Source organism: Embiotoca jacksoni, unplaced genomic scaffold (assembly GCF_022577435.1).
Source record: "Embiotoca jacksoni isolate LCO1_2020_lvr unplaced genomic scaffold, fEmbJac1.0.p SCAF_2, whole genome shotgun sequence".
In the NCBI taxonomy this organism is placed as follows: Eukaryota; Metazoa; Chordata; class Actinopteri; family Embiotocidae; genus Embiotoca; species Embiotoca jacksoni.
In genome coordinates this window covers 568,291-589,218 of record NW_027185340.1, presented here as the reverse complement: position 1 = coordinate 589,218, position 20,928 = coordinate 568,291, and the positions used below count along the sequence as shown (strand labels likewise).

At 38.4% G+C, this 20,928-nt stretch overlaps 3 protein-coding genes across 3 annotated transcripts in view; 2 read left to right on the top strand and 1 right to left on the bottom strand.

Annotated features, from left to right (window-relative positions):
• Nucleotides 1-324: 324 nt before the first annotated feature.
• fap (fibroblast activation protein, alpha) lies at nt 325-8,804 on the top strand. Its single transcript, XM_069153556.1, has 26 exons — nt 325-440; nt 621-702; nt 1,075-1,164; nt 1,273-1,367; nt 1,458-1,532; nt 1,655-1,707; nt 1,897-1,969; nt 2,190-2,310; nt 2,389-2,543; nt 2,710-2,807; nt 2,928-3,057; nt 3,200-3,238; nt 3,330-3,428; nt 3,526-3,596; nt 3,692-3,745; nt 3,951-4,075; nt 4,240-4,290; nt 5,156-5,254; nt 5,930-5,999; nt 6,088-6,282; nt 6,465-6,519; nt 6,608-6,707; nt 7,696-7,754; nt 7,867-7,939; nt 8,124-8,197; nt 8,388-8,804. The coding sequence occupies exons 1-26, from the start codon at nt 438-440 to the stop codon at nt 8,487-8,489; spliced, it is 2,241 nt and encodes a 746-aa protein (XP_069009657.1). The 5' UTR covers nt 325-437; the 3' UTR covers nt 8,490-8,804.
• Nucleotides 8,805-9,362: 558 nt separating this feature from the next.
• gcgb (glucagon b) lies at nt 9,363-11,000 on the top strand. The gene is made up of 4 exons (XM_069153555.1): nt 9,363-9,428; nt 9,548-9,653; nt 10,328-10,483; nt 10,715-11,000. The coding sequence occupies exons 2-4, from the start codon at nt 9,559-9,561 to the stop codon at nt 10,833-10,835; spliced, it is 372 nt and encodes a 123-aa protein (XP_069009656.1). The 5' UTR covers nt 9,363-9,428; nt 9,548-9,558; the 3' UTR covers nt 10,836-11,000.
• Nucleotides 11,001-12,481: 1,481 nt separating this feature from the next.
• The window catches only part of LOC138200821 (sodium-driven chloride bicarbonate exchanger-like), a 33,169-nt gene continuing 24,722 nt past the window's right edge, over nt 12,482-20,928 (bottom strand). The window contains 15 exon segments of the mRNA XM_069153730.1: nt 12,482-13,732; nt 14,498-14,586; nt 14,718-14,782; nt 14,874-14,993; nt 15,507-15,680; nt 16,682-16,750; nt 16,867-17,118; nt 17,206-17,367; nt 17,953-18,066; nt 18,315-18,476; nt 18,792-18,897; nt 19,029-19,274; nt 19,548-19,681; nt 19,784-19,958; nt 20,801-20,904. Coding sequence (XP_069009831.1) covers nt 14,511-14,586; nt 14,718-14,782; nt 14,874-14,993; nt 15,507-15,680; nt 16,682-16,750; nt 16,867-17,118; nt 17,206-17,367; nt 17,953-18,066; nt 18,315-18,476; nt 18,792-18,897; nt 19,029-19,274; nt 19,548-19,681; nt 19,784-19,958; nt 20,801-20,904 — 1,959 coding nt within the window. The 3' untranslated portion in view covers nt 12,482-13,732; nt 14,498-14,510.

The window sequence follows — 20,928 nt, the reverse complement described above, 5'->3', positions numbered from 1 at the left end:
AGACTGTAAAATAATCAACTTCAATGGAGTCCACTGACAGTGAAAATGTTCCTTTTTCTGCAACACAGCCAACTTTTCCTGCTTTCCCACGTTTGTTGCGTGGATGACTGGCTGCCTCGATGAAAAAGCCACTTCCTAATGTCAGTAAGTTGTGCGCTCTTGGAAAGTTGGGCTGCGGGCTTCAGGGAGGCATCTCCGTCTGGTGTCGGAGTCGTCTCAGGAATGCAGCGGGAAGTGGAGAGAGTCCTTCGACTAAAGTGGGACGGAGCTCAGTTTTCTTATGTCGCTGTATTTAGTTTAAAAGTCATTGTTGCGGGAGTTCTGCCGTGAGAGTATGTTCACCAGGCTGCGTGTCCAAGAAGTGACTTTAGACTTCACGTCAGCGACCTTTAAGGATTATTAAAGACTGAGAGCTTCGCGGCGACTTCATCTGCATCATGGTCAGTAATCCATTTACCATCAGCTTCAGTATTGAAGACTGTTCAACTCGGGACTCCATTTAAGAGAGCAGAACTACTTACTGGGTCTGTTGTAAAGCTTTGGATAAATGACTACAGGCTCTGCTTGTGTTTGCGTGATTTCAGAAGATGTTTGTGCAACTTTTGTGTCACCTTTCCCAGGGCTGCAGCAAGGTGATGTGGGGGGTGATGGGGGCGGCTGTCGTCATCACTTTAATAACCATTCCAGCAGTTTATTACAGCAGTAAGTTAACGCTCTGGCCTATCACTAGCCTTCTCTCTCTCTTTGTGTCTGAGCTGCCTGTGAAAGTTCAAGGTGAAAAAGTGTAACAGTAAAGACTTAAAACTTATATTACAAAAAAAAAAAATGTGTTTGCACTTGATTGATTAATTTAGAGGTGACTTTTTCAGTTTTGTCTAAATGTGTGTATTTACTATGTGGTCATTTTATTTGGGCAGTAAGCTTGTGAATGAGCACACAAAAGGGGATTGTCAGTGGAATGGCACACTGTTTAAAGTCTAAGCAATATAAATAGACCACTGCATGACAGAGATTTTACATTTGTGATGTTGATATATTCAACACATTTGAGTAGTAGCATGTGGATCATTTCAGAATCTGGTGACGTCAAAAGGCCTTTTAACCTTGAAGATTACTTCAACAACACCATGAGATGGAGATCCTACAATTTGTATTGGATATCAGGTATTAGCTCCAGTCAAATCACCTTTGCTGTGTAGTGTTGGGCAACATATCCTCTCCCATATCCTTGTTTACAAATTAAAGTTTACTTATCATCCTTTGTGCCTGCAGATAAGGAGTATTTGCATAAAGCAAGAGATGGGAATATCTTTCTCCACAATGCTGAAACAAAGGAGGAGTCATTATATTTGAGCAATTCAACATTTGTAATATAGTCCATAACACTATTTAATTTATTCTGAGTAATAATGGTAATATGTTTTACATAAATGCTTACATGATCATTGTTATTTCAGGCCCAAGTGGATGCTACTGATTACTTGTTGTCAGGTGATTATAAATACATCGCTTTCGAAAGCAATTACACAAAGGTGAGACGCCCCGATGAGTGTTCCAGTTAGCTTTGTATGTTTGTTTTCATAGTAGATCAGCTTTTGAAGCTGCTCTCTGTAAATGTCATTAAGCCTGAAGTTTTGTGTTTGAAATCCTACAGAAATGGAGACATTCATTCACAGCTTCGTATTCTATCTATGACAGGGAGAGTTCGTAAGTCGGCCTGTTTTTGTTGAGATATTCATGAATTACAGGAAACTCAAACAGCAAAACAAATGCTATCATAGTAATCTGTTAAAATCTTCAGTGGTCCTACATTATTAGGACCATTAATATATTTTCAGACACATCGGACTCATACAAATAATTACCACCCATCATGTTTTTCATGTTTCATCGTAGAACATTTGTTACACTGGTGAATCTGCCACCTGTCGTGCAGTACTTTGCCTGGGCACCAAAAGGAAACCAATATGTGAGCTTACATCTTTTGATCCTGAACTCTTGCCTCCATTTAAAGTGAACAATATCGCAACTACTTTAGTATCAATGCATTTGAAATTGATGCAAAAGTTGTTGTTTTGGGGTAAAAAAAAAAAAAAAAAAACTATATTTGGTGCACAAAATTTGTGACTTTGAGTGTGGACATAGATTATATTTGTATTCACAAATTACATCTGCTTTGTGTTTTATAGGCCTACGTCTTGGACTTTAACATTTTTCTCAAATCCAGTGTCACTTCTGAAACCGTACAAGTGACACACAATGGGAAAAAGAATGAGGTCCTCAATGGTGTCCCTGACTGGGTATATGAAGGTAAGCAACATCAACTTTTCCAGAAGTGTGCATCCGTGTGCCTGTGTAATAACTATATTTTCTCCAACATACTTTCAGAGGAAGTGTTTGCATCAAATGGGGCAATATGGTGGTCCTCAACTGGAAAATACTTGGCTTATGCTGAGTTTAATGATACAGAAGTTCACAAAGTGGAGTTCTCTTGGTATGGATCGGAGCAGTATCCTGAAACAGTGGCTGTTCCATACCCAAAGGTGGGATCATATGATTTCTCAGATATGAAAGATCGTTTTCACAGACAACATATCTAATGTATTTAGTATCATTTCTGTTCACACTGCCTACTCTATAGTTTAGCTTCTTCACACTCTAGTTATATGAACTTATTTATTAGTATTACTTTATTTCTATTGTGCATAGGCTGGATCAAACATTACCAAAGTGAAGCTGTTTGTGGTTGATACCACAAATCCATCGCGCCGTACGCAGTTGGTTGCCCCCGCAGCTGTTGCTGCTGGGTCTGTATATTCTTTAACTTATATTATAAATCAATCATACATTTAAAGCAGAGGGAAATGCAATATCTTCATGACCTGCCTCATGTGAAAACCCTGTCACTTCCTGTTGCCTTTCCTCAGTGATCACATTTTGTGCTCAGTGACCTGGGTTACAGACGAACGCGTCGCTGTGCAGTGGCTCACCAGAAAACAGAATTACGTGGTTGTACAGATCTATGACTTTGATGGGAGCAGCTGGAAAGAAAAACAGGTAGCTGTCACCTCTGTGGTTACCTGTCAGGTTGGGAAATCATGACCGGTTTCCAATCAGATGAGGATCACGACCAATACTGACTGAATGTGTATGTGCTTAGATGCTAATTAACTGCAACCGATTCCTTTACTTTCTATAGAAATTTGAGCAAACAAGCAAGACAGGCTGGATCGGCCATGTAAGTTTCCAAAAAGTGACCGCTATTGATTTAATTGTTATTCAGAACTGGATTTGATGTTTGACTATGAAATATTCGTTTTTCCCTTTAGTACATGCCTTTGCCTCTCTTCTTCAGTGAAGATAAACTCAGTTTCTACAAAGTGATGAGTGACACTCAGGGCTTCAAACATATTCATTATGTGAAAGATGTAAGTATGTCTAATTTTGTTTATGGAAAATGGATTTTGCGATTTCTGCCATCATGTCTTTGGTGTCATTGACTTACTAAAGGCATTTTTTTTTAAGGGCAAAGCAACACCTATTACCTCAGGGAAGTGGGAAGTTATCTACATATCCAAATTAACAAAAGATGCCATGTGAGTGATGATACCATATAGTTTTGGGAAAACTGCATAAACCTTAAAAAATATGAGCAAAAATATATAAATCCGACGTAAATTCTTCTCTACAGATATTTTGTGAGTAATGAGCACAAAGGAATACCCGTAAACAGAAACCTCTACAAGTAAGGAATTCTTCCTGTCTATGGTATGACTGAATTGCAGTATTTTACATTCCTTATATTAGTTTTTTTCCGTGAATGTCTATATGTCTGTGTATTATTGGAGCCCAGAAAGAAGACAGACAGTGACAATAGTTTAAGCTAATTGGAATCCAATCCAGTTATTAATCACATAACTGACCTGAGTTGCTGCTCGTGTTTTCATCAGGGTTGGGATTGTAAGCAGCCCATCTGCCCCCGAGTGCCTCACCTGCAACCTCTATAAGGACAGGTGTCAGTACAACTCAGCTTACTTCAGCTTTGACGCCTCTTACTACCGAATGGACTGCTACGGTCAGTTACCCATCCACGTTTTGTCTCAAGCAATAACTCACCCATGTGGGGATTATCTGAGGTGGGGAACAGCTGTGAACAATCATCAGAGCTGAGACCAGAAGATTTGATGTGTAATCAACTACTATTTGTGGGTTGTTTTTTTTATCTCTTGTGTTGAACAGGACCTGGATTGCCCCTCTACACACTCATGGACAACAGAGGTTCAGGTGCAGGTACATATACTTACCTACGTACCCCAAGCCCATCACTAAATTATTCATCACCATTACATCATTTTCAATTAAAGGATAGGTCAACAATTATTCAAGTTGGTCATATAGTTAATAGTCATTATGAGTATTAAAACAGATTTTGCTTGCCGTCATCATTCCCCTTGTCCAGGCAGGCCATACTAGCATCCCTCACTAATGTCCTTTCAATGATGGGGGGCAAAATCTGAAAATAAATGTGAGGTTTTAATACACTATTAAAACAACAACAAAGCAGATATCTTTTAAAGTTAGAGGCTTTTTTTAGAGTGAAAATCCTGTTTTCCTGTACTGAAAAAATGTTAGAAAAAAGAGGAATTTGCTTCAGAGAACTGAAAGATAACTTTGAAAGACATCCACTTAATTTGTCAACTTGGACTATTGAATGCTCATGTAAAAACTAACTGTCGAATGGGGGTTAATGTGTTGTGGGGATTAATTAATGAAGAATGTTTTATATTTTATAGACTGTGTAGTTAAGTAACTCTCACACATTTATTCCCCTCTGTAAGTACATCTCCAGGCCACAACAGATTGGTTTAAATATAGGTGCAGCTGCAAACACAAGATATTAGGTAATTCATGTGGCCCCCAAAAAAGGAGGGGCAGTTTAGAGTTAATTAAAAGGCACTTAAGTCCGTGCCACACCTTAACCTGCTGGTGAAGATCTCAGAGTTACGAACAATGTTTCAGTGAAAGGAAAGTTCCTCAAGATTGTCAACACTTTGATATGAATTGAGATATGAAGAACCCTTGTTAATAGCTTATTTGCACACTACAAATCTGCAGTTTGACAGTAATTGTTCGACTGTCTTTTGTTTGTTTTCAGAGCTCTCTACTCTTGAAGACAACAAGGAACTGGAAAATATGTTGTCCAAATTCCAAATGCCGACAATGCAATATGGCACCTTAAAGGTGGCAGGATTTGGTGAGACAATACACGTTTAGATCGCCTCCAGCTATTTAGAAATTCATAAAAGCACATTTCTTCCTTCTTCTCCTTAAAAAACAGGACCTATCTCTGTGTAAATAAATATTTTATCTTTAAAAAGATATATTTATTGGAAACAATGAGCATCCTGCTTCACTGAAAAGTTCATTTCGAGTGTAGGTGACCTGGAAGTTTACAGTTTCCACATTATTCTTGCGCAACAGTGAAATTTGTGCTACAATCGACTTCCGAACCAGTTGGTAATGTTACGAAATCATGTTTGTACGTATAAACGTTAAACTCGGGTCTGGGTGAGAACAGAGATCCTTGTCCTTCTCAGCGGAGGAATTTGAAAACACATGAAACTCTGCACATTCATTTTTGTGCACAGTGAAGGTGAAATATCCGAGTAAAGCAACTATAAGCAAAACAAATGCTTGAATGGAGTAGGACTTAAGATATAGACACAATTTTATCATATGAGAAGTTCCAAATACAGTTTTTTTTACTGTTAGTATTCAGGAAAGTGACTTTCTCCCTTTTAAATGTCCCTTATAAACTTCTAACTTCAGTTGAATGACCTCTGATAACAGAAACGTTTATGTCTATCAGATTCTGTAATGGCTGGAACATCACTTGTCTCTTTTCTAACTATATTTTTGCCACCAACAGATCTTTGGTATGAAATGATGTTACCACCAAATTTCAAGAGGTCTAAAAAATATCCTCTCCTTATTGATGTGTAAGTGAACACTCCTCAGGGCTCTTACTAAAAATCCAGAAATCTTTTGTTGTGATTTGATCATTTATGCTGTTGCTGTCCTGTGCAGTTACGCTGGCCCCTGTAGTCAGAGTGTGGAATATCGCTTCAAGCTGAACTGGGCCACGTACCTCTCCAGTTCATTCGGGATCATCGTCGCCAGCTTTGATGGAAGGGGAAGCGGTTACCAAGGCGATGAAATATTGCACTCAATCTACAGGCGACTCGGGACGTTTGAAGTGGAAGATCAGATAACTGCTGTGAGGTAAGTCTGTGAGGTGTCTTTCAGTCACCTCAGAGATATTTGCAGTTTTTACATTACTGAACAAAAAGCAAGGTTGTCTTATGTACATAAATGTATCATGATACAGGCAAATTCTGATTAAGTGGATTCACAAATGTGTTTCTCTTTTTTTTCCTTGACAATAATTGATCTCTGTTTTACAGGAAATTCATTGACATGGGTTTTATAGACAAAAGCAGAATAGCAATGTGGGGCTGGGTAAGTTGTATTTTGTCTCGCTGTTTTCTCTTCATCTATCAAATACATTTTATTTCCTTCACTAAATCTAATCTATTCTGACCTTCAGTCATATGGTGGTTATGTCACCTCAATGGCCTTGGGTGCTGGAACTGGACTCTTTAAGTGTGGGATTGCAGTGGCTCCGGTGGCCAAGTGGGAATATTATGGTAAGTGTACATGTCTGTATAAGTCTACAGGCTGCTCTGAGAGCAATGTATTTCTTTTTTGACATCATATCTGCTGTAAACTTAAAAGAACCCCTCACAAATTTAGCACTGCATTTCTGTACCCTGAACAGTATCCTTGAGAGAATTTCTTCAGATTTGACCAAACATTGCATTTGGACTCAACTGATTAGATTTTGGTTGTCAAAGGTCAAACGTCACCTTACAAAACACATTTGTTGTGATAATTCAGGAATTGATATACTAATTATGAGGAGATTTCACACAAACGCTTAATAGGATAAAATGATGAGTGGGTGACATTTTATATCTCAAAGGTCAAAGGTCAATTTCACTGTGATGTTATAATTTTGTCCAAAAAACCTTTTATTATTGAACACCATAACTCAGGAGATTGCGACCGTATTTCACATTTGGTTGGACAACGAACTCGTGACTCTAATCGTGGGTGTCCACCTTAAATTGTGGTCTTTGTAAACATCTTCTAAGATGTCAGATTGAAGATCTGCATGACGCATCAGCGTTTTAGAATTTGTCGCATTTTTGCGGCGTCTATATTTGAAGCATTGTCCACCGTCAATCAGCTTTATTGGCCAAGCATCTGAACACATTTAAGGATTCCCTTCGAGGTCTGTTTTATAAGAGTCACACAGATATGGATGTAAACTGCAACTTGACTGGTTGGCATACAACCGTAAGGTGGTAATTCTAGTTTTATTCCATTATTTTTCTTTTTTCTAGCCAACACAATCAAACTTTATCTTTCTCCACAAAGAGCTTTCTACTCCCCAACACCTGTGCATACAGACATTGATGCGTTAAATCACCAGAGTTCACCTTTAATGTTTCAAATCTCTATTTATATGTTGTTTTATAACTTGTTATATCTTCCTCTCTGGAAATCTTGTATTCCTGTGTTTGTATTGTATGCTCTTCATAAAAGTGGTATAAATTTAGTTTTCTTTTACAGATGCAGTTTACACTGAACGCTACATGGGCAAACCTACAGAGAATTCAGACTCCTACAAAGTATATGTCATACTAGTCAGCTCTGTTACAATAACGTGTTCAAACTGCAGCATATTTCTGACTTGAGATGTATGTATGTTATTAACTGTGAAATTTCTCTTTTATTTTACAGAATTCTACCGTGACATCCAGAGCAAAGAACTTCAAAACAGTAGACTATCTGTTGGTTCATGGCACAGCTGATGGTACGTTCACTCATTTCTTTCAGTCATTTCAGTTTTTGATAAGACCTGAACATAGGGCAGTCCTTTTTCTCCTCGGGGTACCAGGTAACCCAGTAAAGCTGTGAACAAATGGACTCTGTTTGCCTTGATAGAAACTTAAACATTGATGTTCAGTCACGTAGTGAAAGCACTTTCTTTCCTGTAGACAATGTTCATTTTCAGCAGGCCGCACAGATCTCCAGAGCTCTGGTGGATGAGCAAGTGGACTTCGAGGCGATGGTAAATATTGGCTCAGGGGAGTGGGTCTAATATTGGCTCTGATGGTGTTGATTTAATGAAGGTTTCAAATGGAAAAAAGAACAGCATGGATTATTATTCACAAAATTCAATGTTGAACGTGTGTAATTCAAAATGTGTATAATTTGATCTTGTATTCTGCGCACTAAACTTATTTTGGTGTTAATTTCAGTGGTACACTGACAGAGACCATACCCTCAGAGGATCAGCCTACCATCACATATACACCCTCATGAGTCACTTCCTGCAGAAATGCCTCGTTCATCCCAAATAGATGTGAAGAATGTGACGGCATTTATAGTGAATATTACTACAGTTTTTCTTTTCTTCTCTTTTTTAAATTTGCGTGTTTTTCAGTATTATGAATATTCTGAAGTGTTAAGTTGAACTACTTTTTTTTTTATCATTGTTTTTATGTGCAACAGATGTTGAATTGCTCACACAATTGAGCCTCTATATTTTATGAGGAAATTTGTGATACTTTGTCAAAATATTTGGCATTTGAGAATAAAAGCCATTGCATGCATTTATTGTTGAAAACACTGATTTGTTATGGAATAATGTCATTTGTGTGGCTGTAATGTTTTAATGAAGGTGAAATAAACATTGTTTTGAAATATGAGTTTCTCCATTTTTTTCTTATTAACTGTGTCAAATTTTAAAGTAAAAATAAACTGCAATTTACAAGAATTAAGTTCTGTGAATTTTGTTTCTCTTAATGACCAATAAACATTTCTTAATATTACTAAATAAATAAACACTCTTCAGAATAAAAACACAAATGCAAATTCCTTTATTTCAATATGCAAATTTTTTAAAACCAATACTACATTAAAATAATATATCCAAAATGACCAACTGAGGAGAAATAACTTAAACATATTGTGGATATGTGGATATATTCAACAGGGCAGAGGTCACGTTTGACGCCTAAAAGTAGCAGATTTTACCACCTACGTAAAACTGCTATTTTTTTAAACAAAGTCAAATAGATTCAGGGGACTGAGACGGAAGCTGACTAATGGATTGAAACTAACAGAGGATAAGCTAAGGTTTCTGTGACGGGGGGAGTCACCTGGGAGAGCGCTCCTCAGCTCCGCTATATAAGACCAGGCACATCAGGAGGGGATCATGAAACAAGCTCCTGAAGCCAGAGAAGAAGAAGAGCACCAATCAAAACACCTTTCAATCCCACTCTCAAACACAGGCACAGGTGAGATTTTTTTTCCATGCCTTATAAAATCTAGAATACCCTCTAAAGATTAAGTTTAATATGCCTAATTGAAATATTTTCACAGTGTTTCTCTGTCTCTATCTTTGTTCATTTTTCAGAGGCTCAAACAATGAGAAGTGCTCATACTTTAGCTGGACTCCTGCTCCTCATCATCATCCAGAGCAGCTGGCAGGTGCCTGACCAGGACACAGACCGGAACTCAATGTAAGTTCAACATTCAGTTATTTGTAGTTCACAGTGGTCTTATTATTAGTATCATTACTTGTGGTAGTAGTATACAGGTTTTTAGTTGGCCAAACATTTCTGAAAGAGTGCAGTCAGAGAATACTTTTCAGACTGCATCACCATTGTCAGCCCCATATGCTGCATTAATGGATAAAGTACCAGCTGTTGGCATAATGGGAAATGATCCACAATGCTGACAGACAACATTTGATTATCAAAAATACATTTTACAAAACGTTAATTTCACTTTACATAAGAGGGGAGTTATGTGAGGTATTCCTAAATATGTTCATCCAATGAGTGCCTTCACGGTAGTATTATGTTTATGTCATTTTAATGCTTCAGTGTTTATTTATAATGAGGTTTCCCCCAATGGATGCAGGGAACTGTAGCATTTGTTAAAGCTAAATCTTTTTTACAACAGTAGTGCATTGTGTAATTGAACATTCAGGTTCAATAGCAGATACCAGATTTATGAGTAGTATGAAGTATATGAGTAGTTGTTGGATGAGAATGATTTGGCAGAATAAAGATTTGTAGAAGCATTCGGTAAAATATCAATCCCAGGCTACAGGACATGAACATGCGAGGTGACAGGTATGCAGAGGAGTGTCCTGCTCTGCTCAGTGGTTTCCATAATGTGTCCTTTTTAGGCTGCTGACTGAAAACTCGATGCTCAATGAGCCCATTGAGCTCCCAAACATGAAGAGACACTCAGAGGGAACGTTTTCCAACGACTACAGTAAATACCTGGAGACAAGAAGAGCACAAGACTTTGTCCAGTGGCTGAAGAACTCAAAAAGGAACGGGTGAGTGCCTCCTTTTTACAAAATCACCTAACATGGTGATGAACTATGATATTTTTCAAATATATAATAATCAGGTTTGTAAAATATTGGGAAAACTACAAGGCTGGATTTAATACATCAATATTGTAGATTGCTAGATGTCTCTGATTTCTTTTATGATAATGTGAATAGTAGTGTTTTGGTGTTACTTGGCCTGCTTCACCACGATTACATGTGCTGTTACTGTGACAGGAGTCTATTTAGACGCCATGCAGACGGCACCTACACCAGCGATGTGAGCTCCTACCTGCAGGACCAGGCAGCCAAGGAGTTTGTGTCCTGGCTGAAGACCGGCCGAGGCAGAAGAGAATGAACTCCTCCGGTTGCCGCCATTTCCCAGAAATAATGCAACTATTCACACTGACTCTGTGCCATTATATGTTTCACAATCTGTACATGACTTTTTTTCTTGGTAATGCTATTAAATTCCCCTCACAAGAAGCCCTGTTGGCCTTCACTGGTTAAAGGAAATATTGTTAAAAAGCAAAAAAGTTACAGTATGTTTCAAATGCATCTCAATCATAAAGGCTGTGACTTTTTATCAGGCATTCACATCCTGATTCTTTTATTCGCATTTCACATTTTGCCATTTTCCTCCTTTTCACATGAATTTGTAAGAGTATATAGCAAATCACATTATTTATCTGAAATGTGGGTTCACTAATTACATCTGTAGATGATCTCAATCCCTTTTTCTTATTATTCTGAAAAGTCATATTTAGTTTTCAATAAAGAAACGTGTACAACCCACAAGTTCCTTCTTTAAAAAAATGGAGTCCAATGGAGAAGTTTAACAAGTCTAGTCAGAGCTCTCTATCAGAGAAAAAAATGAAATAATGTCTTACAAGGATGTGATGGGAATCATGGAGCTGGTCTTACAGGAAGAAGGCTCAGGGGACCATGTCCGAAATATTAGTTGACTTTCCTAATCTTGGAGAGTCAGAATAACAAGATAACAACACTCCCTGGCCACCATTAAAAGCCCCACTGAATGAGTACATCTCCGGATAAGGAGAGGAATCACCCTCAGCCTTGAAACCTGCTTAATCTCCTCTAGTCAAAACGGCTCTTGCATCTTTTTGCCGCTTCATTCAGTGGCTCTTATCGGTGTTCTGAGGTCGACCCACATTGCAGGAGGTCAGAGTGACCGCAGAAAGAATGCTTTCCCTCCCAAAGCGAGCTGATGAAGGAGAATTCCTTAACAAAGAATAAAGAATTAAAAAATGTTATATGTTAAAGTAATTTGAATCAATAGCAGTTTTAAGAGCATTTGTTTCACATAACTGAGTGGTAAATTGGAATATGAGACCTGCTGTGTGTCTTCATCCAATTTTATAGTCGGTGTTAACGTTTGACCAAAAAATGTGATTCTGCAGCGAGCACCACTGTTTTTTCTGTCCTGTTCTCTTAATCCGTCTGTTTGTGGAGGCAGAACAGAAATCAATAAACCCGTTACTCTCCTGGGAGAAGTGTTCTGTGGGATTTCTACCAGGTAACACGATGATGTGTGTCACCTGTCAGCTGCTCACTGGAGAAGGATTTCCTAGTGATGGAGGGTTAGGCTACATGAAGGGAAAGGACATCATGTCAATCAACTGAGTATCCGACTCGTTGGGAACAATGACTGGGTCGACACTCTTGAGTTCCTCCTGGCACTGAGACAAAACAGTAATTCACATGAGCCGGCAGCTTGACATGCTTTGGGGTGTGCCACCTCTCTCAGCTGTCATCTGCAGCACATCAAACCATCTGTTGATTACAAAAAACCTCTGCCCACTTCATCCTGTTTGTAGGCCAAATCTATGGGGGTTGGAAACGTGCATTTGTGCTTCGCAGCATTGATAGTGCATATCCCTAACATGTCCAATGAACACATTATGTGCTGCTGCCTCATTTGACAGTTGATCTGATTATACTTTAAAATAAGGATACAAAACACTGTTTAATAAATGCAGAGCATTTGGATTAGACGTGATGATTTAATGCATGAATTCAATATCAGGATGATGTCTAAATTTATTAATAAAGGCAACAGGAAATAATCAACATTTCTCTCGATGTGCCAATATTAGTCAGCACCTACAGAGATGTGATGAGATGAAAAAAATGATCAAGCAATGATAAGATCACTACGGCTTTTTGCAATGAGTCCATGTTTAATGGATTATCAATTACAAAATGTTAAATCTCAGTAATCTCGTTAAATCTATAGATAGATAGATAGATAGATAGATAGATAGATAGATAGATAGATAGATAGATAGATAGATAGATAGATAGATAGATAGATAGATAGATAGATAGATAGATAGATAGATAGATAGATAGATAGATAGATAGATAGATAGATAGATAGATAGATAGATAAGAATGCTCATAAAAATGTATTAAGTTTAGAACAAGGACAAGATATACATAATAAAATTGCTTCTTAGGTATTTGTAAAAAAAAACATCCCCAGTTTTTCCTTGTAATCTTTAGAAGTGTAACTGTACTGGGATGTTTGTTAGGATTAAATCTGTTGTTATTTATGAGTCAATAAACTTTATACAAACATGAAACACATTAGGATCATTTGAATAAAATCTACATTTACATTATAAGCAATACACTGACACTGGAAAGCAAAAATACTGCAGGTATTTGTAGGGCTACCATGTATTCTGTAGCAAACACATCCATTTCATTCCACAAGATAAATACAGCTAAATAATGTCTTCTATAAATAGAGTATTGCCAGCTATTGCATTTGGTTCCTCAGAGATGTATACTGTATTTATTAAACAGCTTGAAGCCTTCATGCCCGTCAGTCACAATCATAACGAGATTCAAAACGCTCGTGTTCCATAAACAGGCATCATAAATGTGCGCTTTTGTAGTTCACATTTAATGAAGCAATACAGTGTCCAGATTTACAAAGTAAAAGTCATCATTAACAACATGAGGAAATTAAAAAGCAGGTTTCATTAGTTCATGAACAAAATGTCTAAAACAGATCAGATAACACAGTTATTCACTTACACAGAGATTTACAAGACGAAACTGAAAGGATCGATCATCTGCAGTACACGCTGCAGATTAGTTTACGTACACAGAAGGAACAGCGACAAATACTCACAACACCATCAACACTGTCCTCCGTCCTCTTCATCTGACATTTCTCATCTTCTTCTCTCATGTTGTGGGGAAATACTGTGACGGTGTATTTAACTTTCAGAATGGAAAAGAAAAGACAGAAGTGTAATTAGTAGATATACAAAATGTAAATACTCTTCATAGAACAGAATTTTAAGAACATTTGCACATGATGAAACCAGATATCTTCAATACTTTGAGGTAGGACATCAGAAGTGGTGAAAGACATATTCAAGTAACAGTAGATTGCACTTGTATGAGTACGGAGGTATAATTTGAAAAATATTCTTTGAGTAGTAAAAGAAGAACTCATGAGGCAGAATGGCCTCTTTCACTCCATCTATTAAATTATTGAAACTTGTGTTTTGAAAAGAGACTCTAGATTTACCAATTAACAAGTACAACCTTCTAAAATGACACAACTCCCAGCCAAGAAATAATCCTGAACATTACTCCCTGTAAAAAAATGGGATTTTTAAAGTTTCCTTTTGACTTGAATAAACTAAATAGATATAATGTATGAACCTTTAAAAGGTGCTGGTAGGTGGATTTTGTTAACCTTGCAAGGCCACCTGTTTCCAGTCTTTATACTAACCTAAACTAACCATAGCTGCTGTCTATAGCTTTAATAAATAAAAATACTTCCTACACTGGAGTTATTCTCTTTAACCTTAATCAATTCATGGCCAGAGGGCTCCCTGTTTGTATTTGAGTGAAACAGATGCTGCATTTGTATCTCATGTTGACAAACTTTTAAAATGTCATTTAAAAACACCATTTCTGAGCAATTTTTCTGTTAATACAACAATGAAATAGTCCTACTATATGTGTTTTTTTTACCTTTTTGTTTTACCTAACTGTTGGCGTTCCAGGTATTTCCAAAAGAAGCTTTTGACATTTCATCTGTGATGTTGATGATGGGTATTCCTCTGTGAAAAGAGAAGCCAGAGGACAATCAAAGAAATGACAGGTTAACATATAATGTTCATGAAATAACAGTTGACATTTGCGCAAGAATTTAAACGTAACACGTAAAACTTTAACATTGTAATAAACTTACTTGCACCCTTGTAATGGCACTTGCACTACTCCTTCATCTTCTGCCAGCATACTCTGCTCCTCATCCTGAGGTTTGAATAAATAATAATCATTCAGTTTAGATGCCTGTGAATATTGATAAAACAGCACAGTTATCTGTTTATGAGAGCAATCGCACCTCTTCAGAATCCTCAAGCTTCTTCTTCTTGCTTTCTGGCATGAGGTCATCCAGCCAACTCATCTCCCTCTTGGTGAAGACGCAGTCCATTAACTTCCTGATAAACACCAGAGCCAACACCTGCAGAATCGACACAAAGTCAAAACCGCTCCATTCACAAAGATCCTGTGTGTTAATAATAGTAATTAATAGTAGGAGGATGCACTGCTACAAATGGAAATGAGTAGGGAACAGACAGTAGTGCAACACTAGAAGCTTTAGATATTTTTGCTGTGATTTATATGACATTACATCAACTATACATTTTCTGAATTCTAAGAATTAAAAGCATGAGCTCACTAAGAGAGCTTCAAAAAGACCAAACCATTTGTGGGAGGTGCAATGGTGAACAAAACTTGTGGATTATCATCAACGGGAACATTTAGAAAACTAAAACCAACACAGAGAAAGTGAAAAGTCCTTTTATTGATTTACATTAGTTTGTGTCCCTACTAATAAGCTTGGCATTAACCGTTTAACACATTTCCCTTTTTGTTTTCCTTAAAGTAGCATTAGGTTGAAGCCCTCACACACGAGTCAGGTTGCTGCCTGTGTAATAGTCCTGAAGATGTAATAGTTGGACTGTTCACTCACCATCATTGGAAAGACGATGGCCGCCTTCGAGGTCTTGATGACCCAGAGCAGAATCAAACAGCTGAGCTGGATGATGGTGAAGAGGTGCACCTTCCTCAGCGGTACGTGTCGTAAGTAAATGAAGTCTGGCTGGTGCTTGTTTGGCATACCGAACAATCTGAGACGGTCAAACAACTGCAGAGAAAAAATGATAAACAATTTGGCGCTTCATAAACATAATGAAGCATAAGGATTTAGGCATAGTGTGAGAATGATTGCAACACAATTTCAAGACATGTAATGGGAGATGGATGCATTTAAAGCTCATTGTTTCATTTTTACAAAAATATTTCATGTTCGGTCGAGTCAGCTCTTATCAACCGAGCAGCAGCAGGAAGCAGTTTTACCATATAACATACACTTTTTACACTTTCAGTTTTTATTAAAGCAGCTTTAAGGTTAAGATCATCATCTCCCTCAGTGACTGACAAATTTTCCCGTTTTAATAACCAAACCACAAGAGCTTTTTATGAGGAAACAATAAAGCTTTCATAAACCAAAAATACATTGCATCTCCAGAATCAAAGAGCACACAGGCGAGACCTCGGACTAACTAGTCGAGAAAGTCTGAACTCAGGCAAGCTAAAAAAAAAAAAAAAAGTTGCTGACTAATGGATCTGCAACAAGGTGGATCTCCTGACAAGAAAAGGAAAGTAACTTTCAGGTTTTGTCAATGCTGGGAACAAACTAGAGGCCAATTAATTCTTTTAATCTTGCCTGCCAGACATCACCAAGACGATCTCCTATCATGGCTAAACTAGAATTAAACAGCCTATTATCCTGTAGACGAGTGAAAATGTGACCAAAACATAACTAACTCTCTATTTAACTTTAAATTGAACTAATGTTTGATATTCAACAATAACACTCAGCACTGTTACATGTGCAATCACAGGAACCTTTTGTGATCTCTCATGTAATGACATAAATAATCAAGGCTGCGGTAAAAACTAGTGGTAGGAAAGTGTATAAAACGCTGGAAGGCTTTCATTTTTGATTAGAAACTGATACAGGAAGACGCAGCATTTGGCTGACCAACTTTGATCACTCAGGGACACATTCCTGTTTATGTGGATGGCACTGCTGCTGCGGTCTAAACAGATGCAATAAATACAGTGAAACTCAAAACATTTTACCTGAATGCCTCGGAGAGAAGACGCTCCCATGTAAAGGAATACTCCGTACAACACAGGCATAGGAATGAACTGAGGTACAACAAAATAAAAACAATTAGACAGTGACACTTTGAGTTTCATAATACTGGGATCATAACTGCACAATAATCTACAGAGACAGACAACAGAATGCCAAAGTGTCCCACCTTAAGCGTTGATGTCATGAAGACAGAGGAGCCCATGAGGGTGAAGATCATGAGGCCAGTAAAGCGTTGCTCTCTGATACCGAGGAACTTGGGCTGCTCCCCCGGAGCCGAGCACTCCGACTCCAGTTTCAGGCTGTTGACGTGGCTGATGGAGAGGACGGTGGCTGCCACAAACCACGGCAAGCCCATCAAAGAGCACACGCCCAGCATCACCCCGACCATGAACAGATCCAGGTGGTATCCACAGCCTTTCTGGAGGGGGAGGCAGCAGTGATTAAAGTTGAACACTTTTGGTGTCACACAGGTGATCTTAAGTCTGCAGTCAAAGCAGAGAAGTACCTTGAGTTTGTGTTCCTTCCTGTTGATGATGACGGCGGTGATCTGCTGGTCCATGAAGATGAGGATGGTGCAAAGAACAGCTGGGAGCACCGTTATGACCGCCGTCCACCAGGGGTTGGGACCCAGCGGGTTGATGAACCAACCTCGATCATCTCTGGTTGGCTGACAACAATTTATTGTTTTTTCAGTTTCGTTGATCAGATGCTACTGGGACATTACTTAAAGAATATGATTACCCTTTTTAAATCTTAAAACAGCACAAATATGTCTACATACTGCAGGATTTGCTTGATTTATTCATCCCCATTATATTAAATATTAAGATCTACTTTAAAAGCATTTTCGATGTTAATCAGTGGAAGTCCAAATCTACAGTACCTGTGCTATTCAACAGTGTTTTCCAAAATTCAACTGAAGCCAATACGAGACTTAAGACATTAGTTTCAACAAGTTGTTGCATTTCATAGGTACAATCTTCTTCGTACCAGCTGTTGAGAACAACAACATAAAAAACAAAACAAAACAAGAGATGCCAAACACTATTTGATCAACACAGATTGCTTAAGATCATATTAGTCTGAACTTTGGGATGCACAGAAAGACAGATTTTCTGCATAGACAGGAGCAATGCTCCACAGCTGATGGTCCTGTAACTCCAGCATGTATATAGAAGTAGTGCTTTGAAATAGACCTCTGTCCACCTGACCTAACAATCTGTTTCTAAAATGTAGAACTGGTCTTGCTCACCTTAAACACACTGGGGACCTTTAGCTTTGGTGAGGGGATCCCTAAGGCGTAGTCGACCAGGACCATGGTGAGGATAGTGAAGAAGACGGCAAAGTCACTGATGATGGACCTCACCTGAAAGAGGAGGCCTGATGAAAATGACTGAATTGTTTCATTACTTTTATCCAATAGTAGACATGATTCCTCATCTTTTTGTTCCCCTTTTGATCATGCAGTACTTATCTATGACCACTAGAGTGTACCACTGTACTGCGCTACATCACCAAACCGAAGCCGTGCTATGAAGAGTGAGCACCTTTGTCTTTATGTTTGACTCACAACGTTAGTGCACGAACATAATGATATTGGATGATGTACTGTACCTTTGTGGGAAAGTAATTGCTGAACTTGAACTCTTTGAGGAAGGCAGACATGAACACAGTGGAGAAGAAGAGAATGACACACCAGAAGAGAACATCAGGAACGTAGGGACCGTGAGGGCCGCAGGCGCTGCCCACGAACTCCCCTCGCTTTTCAACGCAGTCCTGCAGGGGAGAAAAGCGCAGTTAATCAGATTTATATTAGCAATACACCAGCATCAGTAGACTCACAAACAAGGTTTATGAGCTTTCATGTCCACAAAAAAAACTTAGTAACTCAGTGCAAAAATGTGCTTTTATAGTGATTTGCAGTGCAGTTTGAGTAATCCAATATAATCCAGCCCACATGCCCTTAATCTCCTCTGTTCAGCTTCCTCCATCTGGAAGAGCATGCCTTTTTAAGGTAGAAAACCTAAATATATTCTTTCCAGGCTGTCTTTGTGCGAATAAATCTCCTTTATTATTGGTATTGGGTTGTACCTTGACCTCCATTGCTTCCCAATAGATTTCTGAGGCAGTGATGTTGTTGATCTCCCAATACTTCAGGGTGCCATTGGTGGGGTCGGAGGGCTCAACGCATGAACATCTGTGGAAGCACATGAACATCTGGGTAACTAAATAATCCCTCATCTGTCAGGGATTTACCATACCTCCAAGAAATGTACTTTCATTCATTCATTTCAACTCTACCTTGTGCAAAGATAAATGTCCACTTACGAGTATGTGGTGAGTTTGTCCAGGTTGTTGTTCTTGTTAAAGGGATAGTGTTCTCCCAGGTGGAAGAGTTTCTCCATGGCCTCATAGATGAAGATGATGCAGATGAGTGATGCAAAAGCTTCCTCTGTAAAACGTGTGATGTAACAAACGAGGGAACTGGCATCCGTGGCCACTAGCACGATGCAGAGGAAAGCCGTCCACAGACCGATGCAGGTTCTCAGAGACAGATAGGACAAGCCATACTCTCTGTGGAGATTAAGACGGAGGAAAAAAGTGATTATCTACGTTTGAAATGTGGTGGATTGAAAGAGGTCATTATCATAATGAAATGAAATCCTTTTTGTCTGTGTAATTGGAACATGAAATGCTCAACGGGAGGCACAATTCTGAGTCATTCATGTTCACAGACAAAAATTACACAGCAGCAAACTGATAAACATCAGACGTTGTAATTACAAAATTATGAAATGCACCAATAAAATTGACGAAGTTATTTAGTGAGGTCTTTTACATACATACTTGCAGAATTTGAACAATATCTTTTCAAACACAAGCACTGGACCCGTGCTTCCCAGAATGGTAAGGGGCTGCCCAGCAAACAGGGAATAGGCTATCCCAGTCAGTGAGGCTCCAAACAATGACTCAATTGCACTCTGAGGGATGGGAAAGTATAAAGAAATGTTTAGTTAGACATGGATCTTAAAAGATATTCACCATTTAAAATGTAAATGTCTGGGAAAAGGCAGGTGATTTACTATGCGTCCTTCTGTTGCCTCGCCCAGTAGTCCTCCAAAGGTGATGACGGGGGACATGCAGGCACAGTAGAGGAATAAGAAAGAGGCGACACACTGCAAACTCAAAGCATCAGTGTAGTCCGACAGGTAGTGGGGGGCCTTGCGCTTTATGTCTAAAAAGAGACCACCAAACCACCTGAAAAAAAGAAATGTTATTTTACCGTCAAGTAATACTTTTTTTTTTTGGAACAACAATATAACTAAAGTTTTATTTTGACCGTTTTTTCCTTTAAAATGTGTTTTTCCTCCACTACCTCCTTTCCAATGTTCAACTCTTGGCTGTGTGATAGGTCCCTATGATGGAAAAGTCGAGCTGCAAATTGAGATCTCGAGATAGGATGTTTCTATGGAAACCACTTCATGACTGCAACTAAAGACCAAGTTTCCCCAGAAATAGCCAATCAGCATTACAGTGCACATGTTGTAGTTTACTGGCTTGATTTTAGGGCAGTTTGTGTACATTTAGAAAAGATTAGAACAATAAGATTAAGGCTGGTGTCACATTCAATGACACATTTATTATCTCAAATAATCCAAACTTCTATTTGTTATATTTTATAGGCCTAATTTAATCACCTTAAATGTGTCTACATGGCAGACATTACTGTAGTGCTCGACACCAACATGAGTTTTTTTCTTATCAGATACCCAAGATGCATGTTTTTCACCAAAGGAACAAATCTAAGATCTGAAAAATATCAGTTTTAGAAGCACACTTACAACATCATTCTCTATTTTACTTCAGTGGAGGCTCTTTCTATCTGGCTTCTAAAAAAACAACAAGTAAATGTAATGCATATGAAGCTATTATGCTGAGTAATCCAGTAAATTCTCTGCAACAAAGTGCTGGTTGCAGTGAGTAGGCTGCTTGTTATACTGCTACAGAACTTCCTTTAAGTCTGTAAACAGACTTCAGGCTCGTCTACTAGCGATCAGAAATCACTTTAACCAAAAACACAGTAAGTGTGACTCTCTTACCTTCCAGTACGCTCCAGTTCTGGACCCCCATGACCACCGTGCTCTTCCTCCTCTTCACCCTCTACTAACCCATTTGGTAAAATGTTACTTTTCTTCCTTTTCTCCTGTTTAACAAAAAATCCACAACA

What these genes read in the sequence shown, in the direction of transcription:
- fap (XM_069153556.1), top strand. An exon ending in TCCAGCAGTTTATTACAGCA is followed by an intron (nt 703 to 1,074) that starts GTAAGTTAACGC and finishes GGATCATTTCAG; the next exon opens with AATCTGGTGACGTCAAAAGG. An exon ending in AAGTGGACTTCGAGGCGATG is followed by an intron (nt 8,198 to 8,387) that starts GTAAATATTGGC and finishes TGTTAATTTCAG; the next exon opens with TGGTACACTGACAGAGACCA.
- gcgb (XM_069153555.1), top strand. Translation starts at nt 9,559, where the DNA reads ATGAGAAGTGCTCATACTTTAGCTGGACTCCTGCTCCTCATCATCATC. An exon ending in GACACAGACCGGAACTCAAT is followed by an intron (nt 9,654 to 10,327) that starts GTAAGTTCAACA and finishes TGTCCTTTTTAG; the next exon opens with GCTGCTGACTGAAAACTCGA. An exon ending in AAGAACTCAAAAAGGAACGG is followed by an intron (nt 10,484 to 10,714) that starts GTGAGTGCCTCC and finishes TTACTGTGACAG; the next exon opens with GAGTCTATTTAGACGCCATG.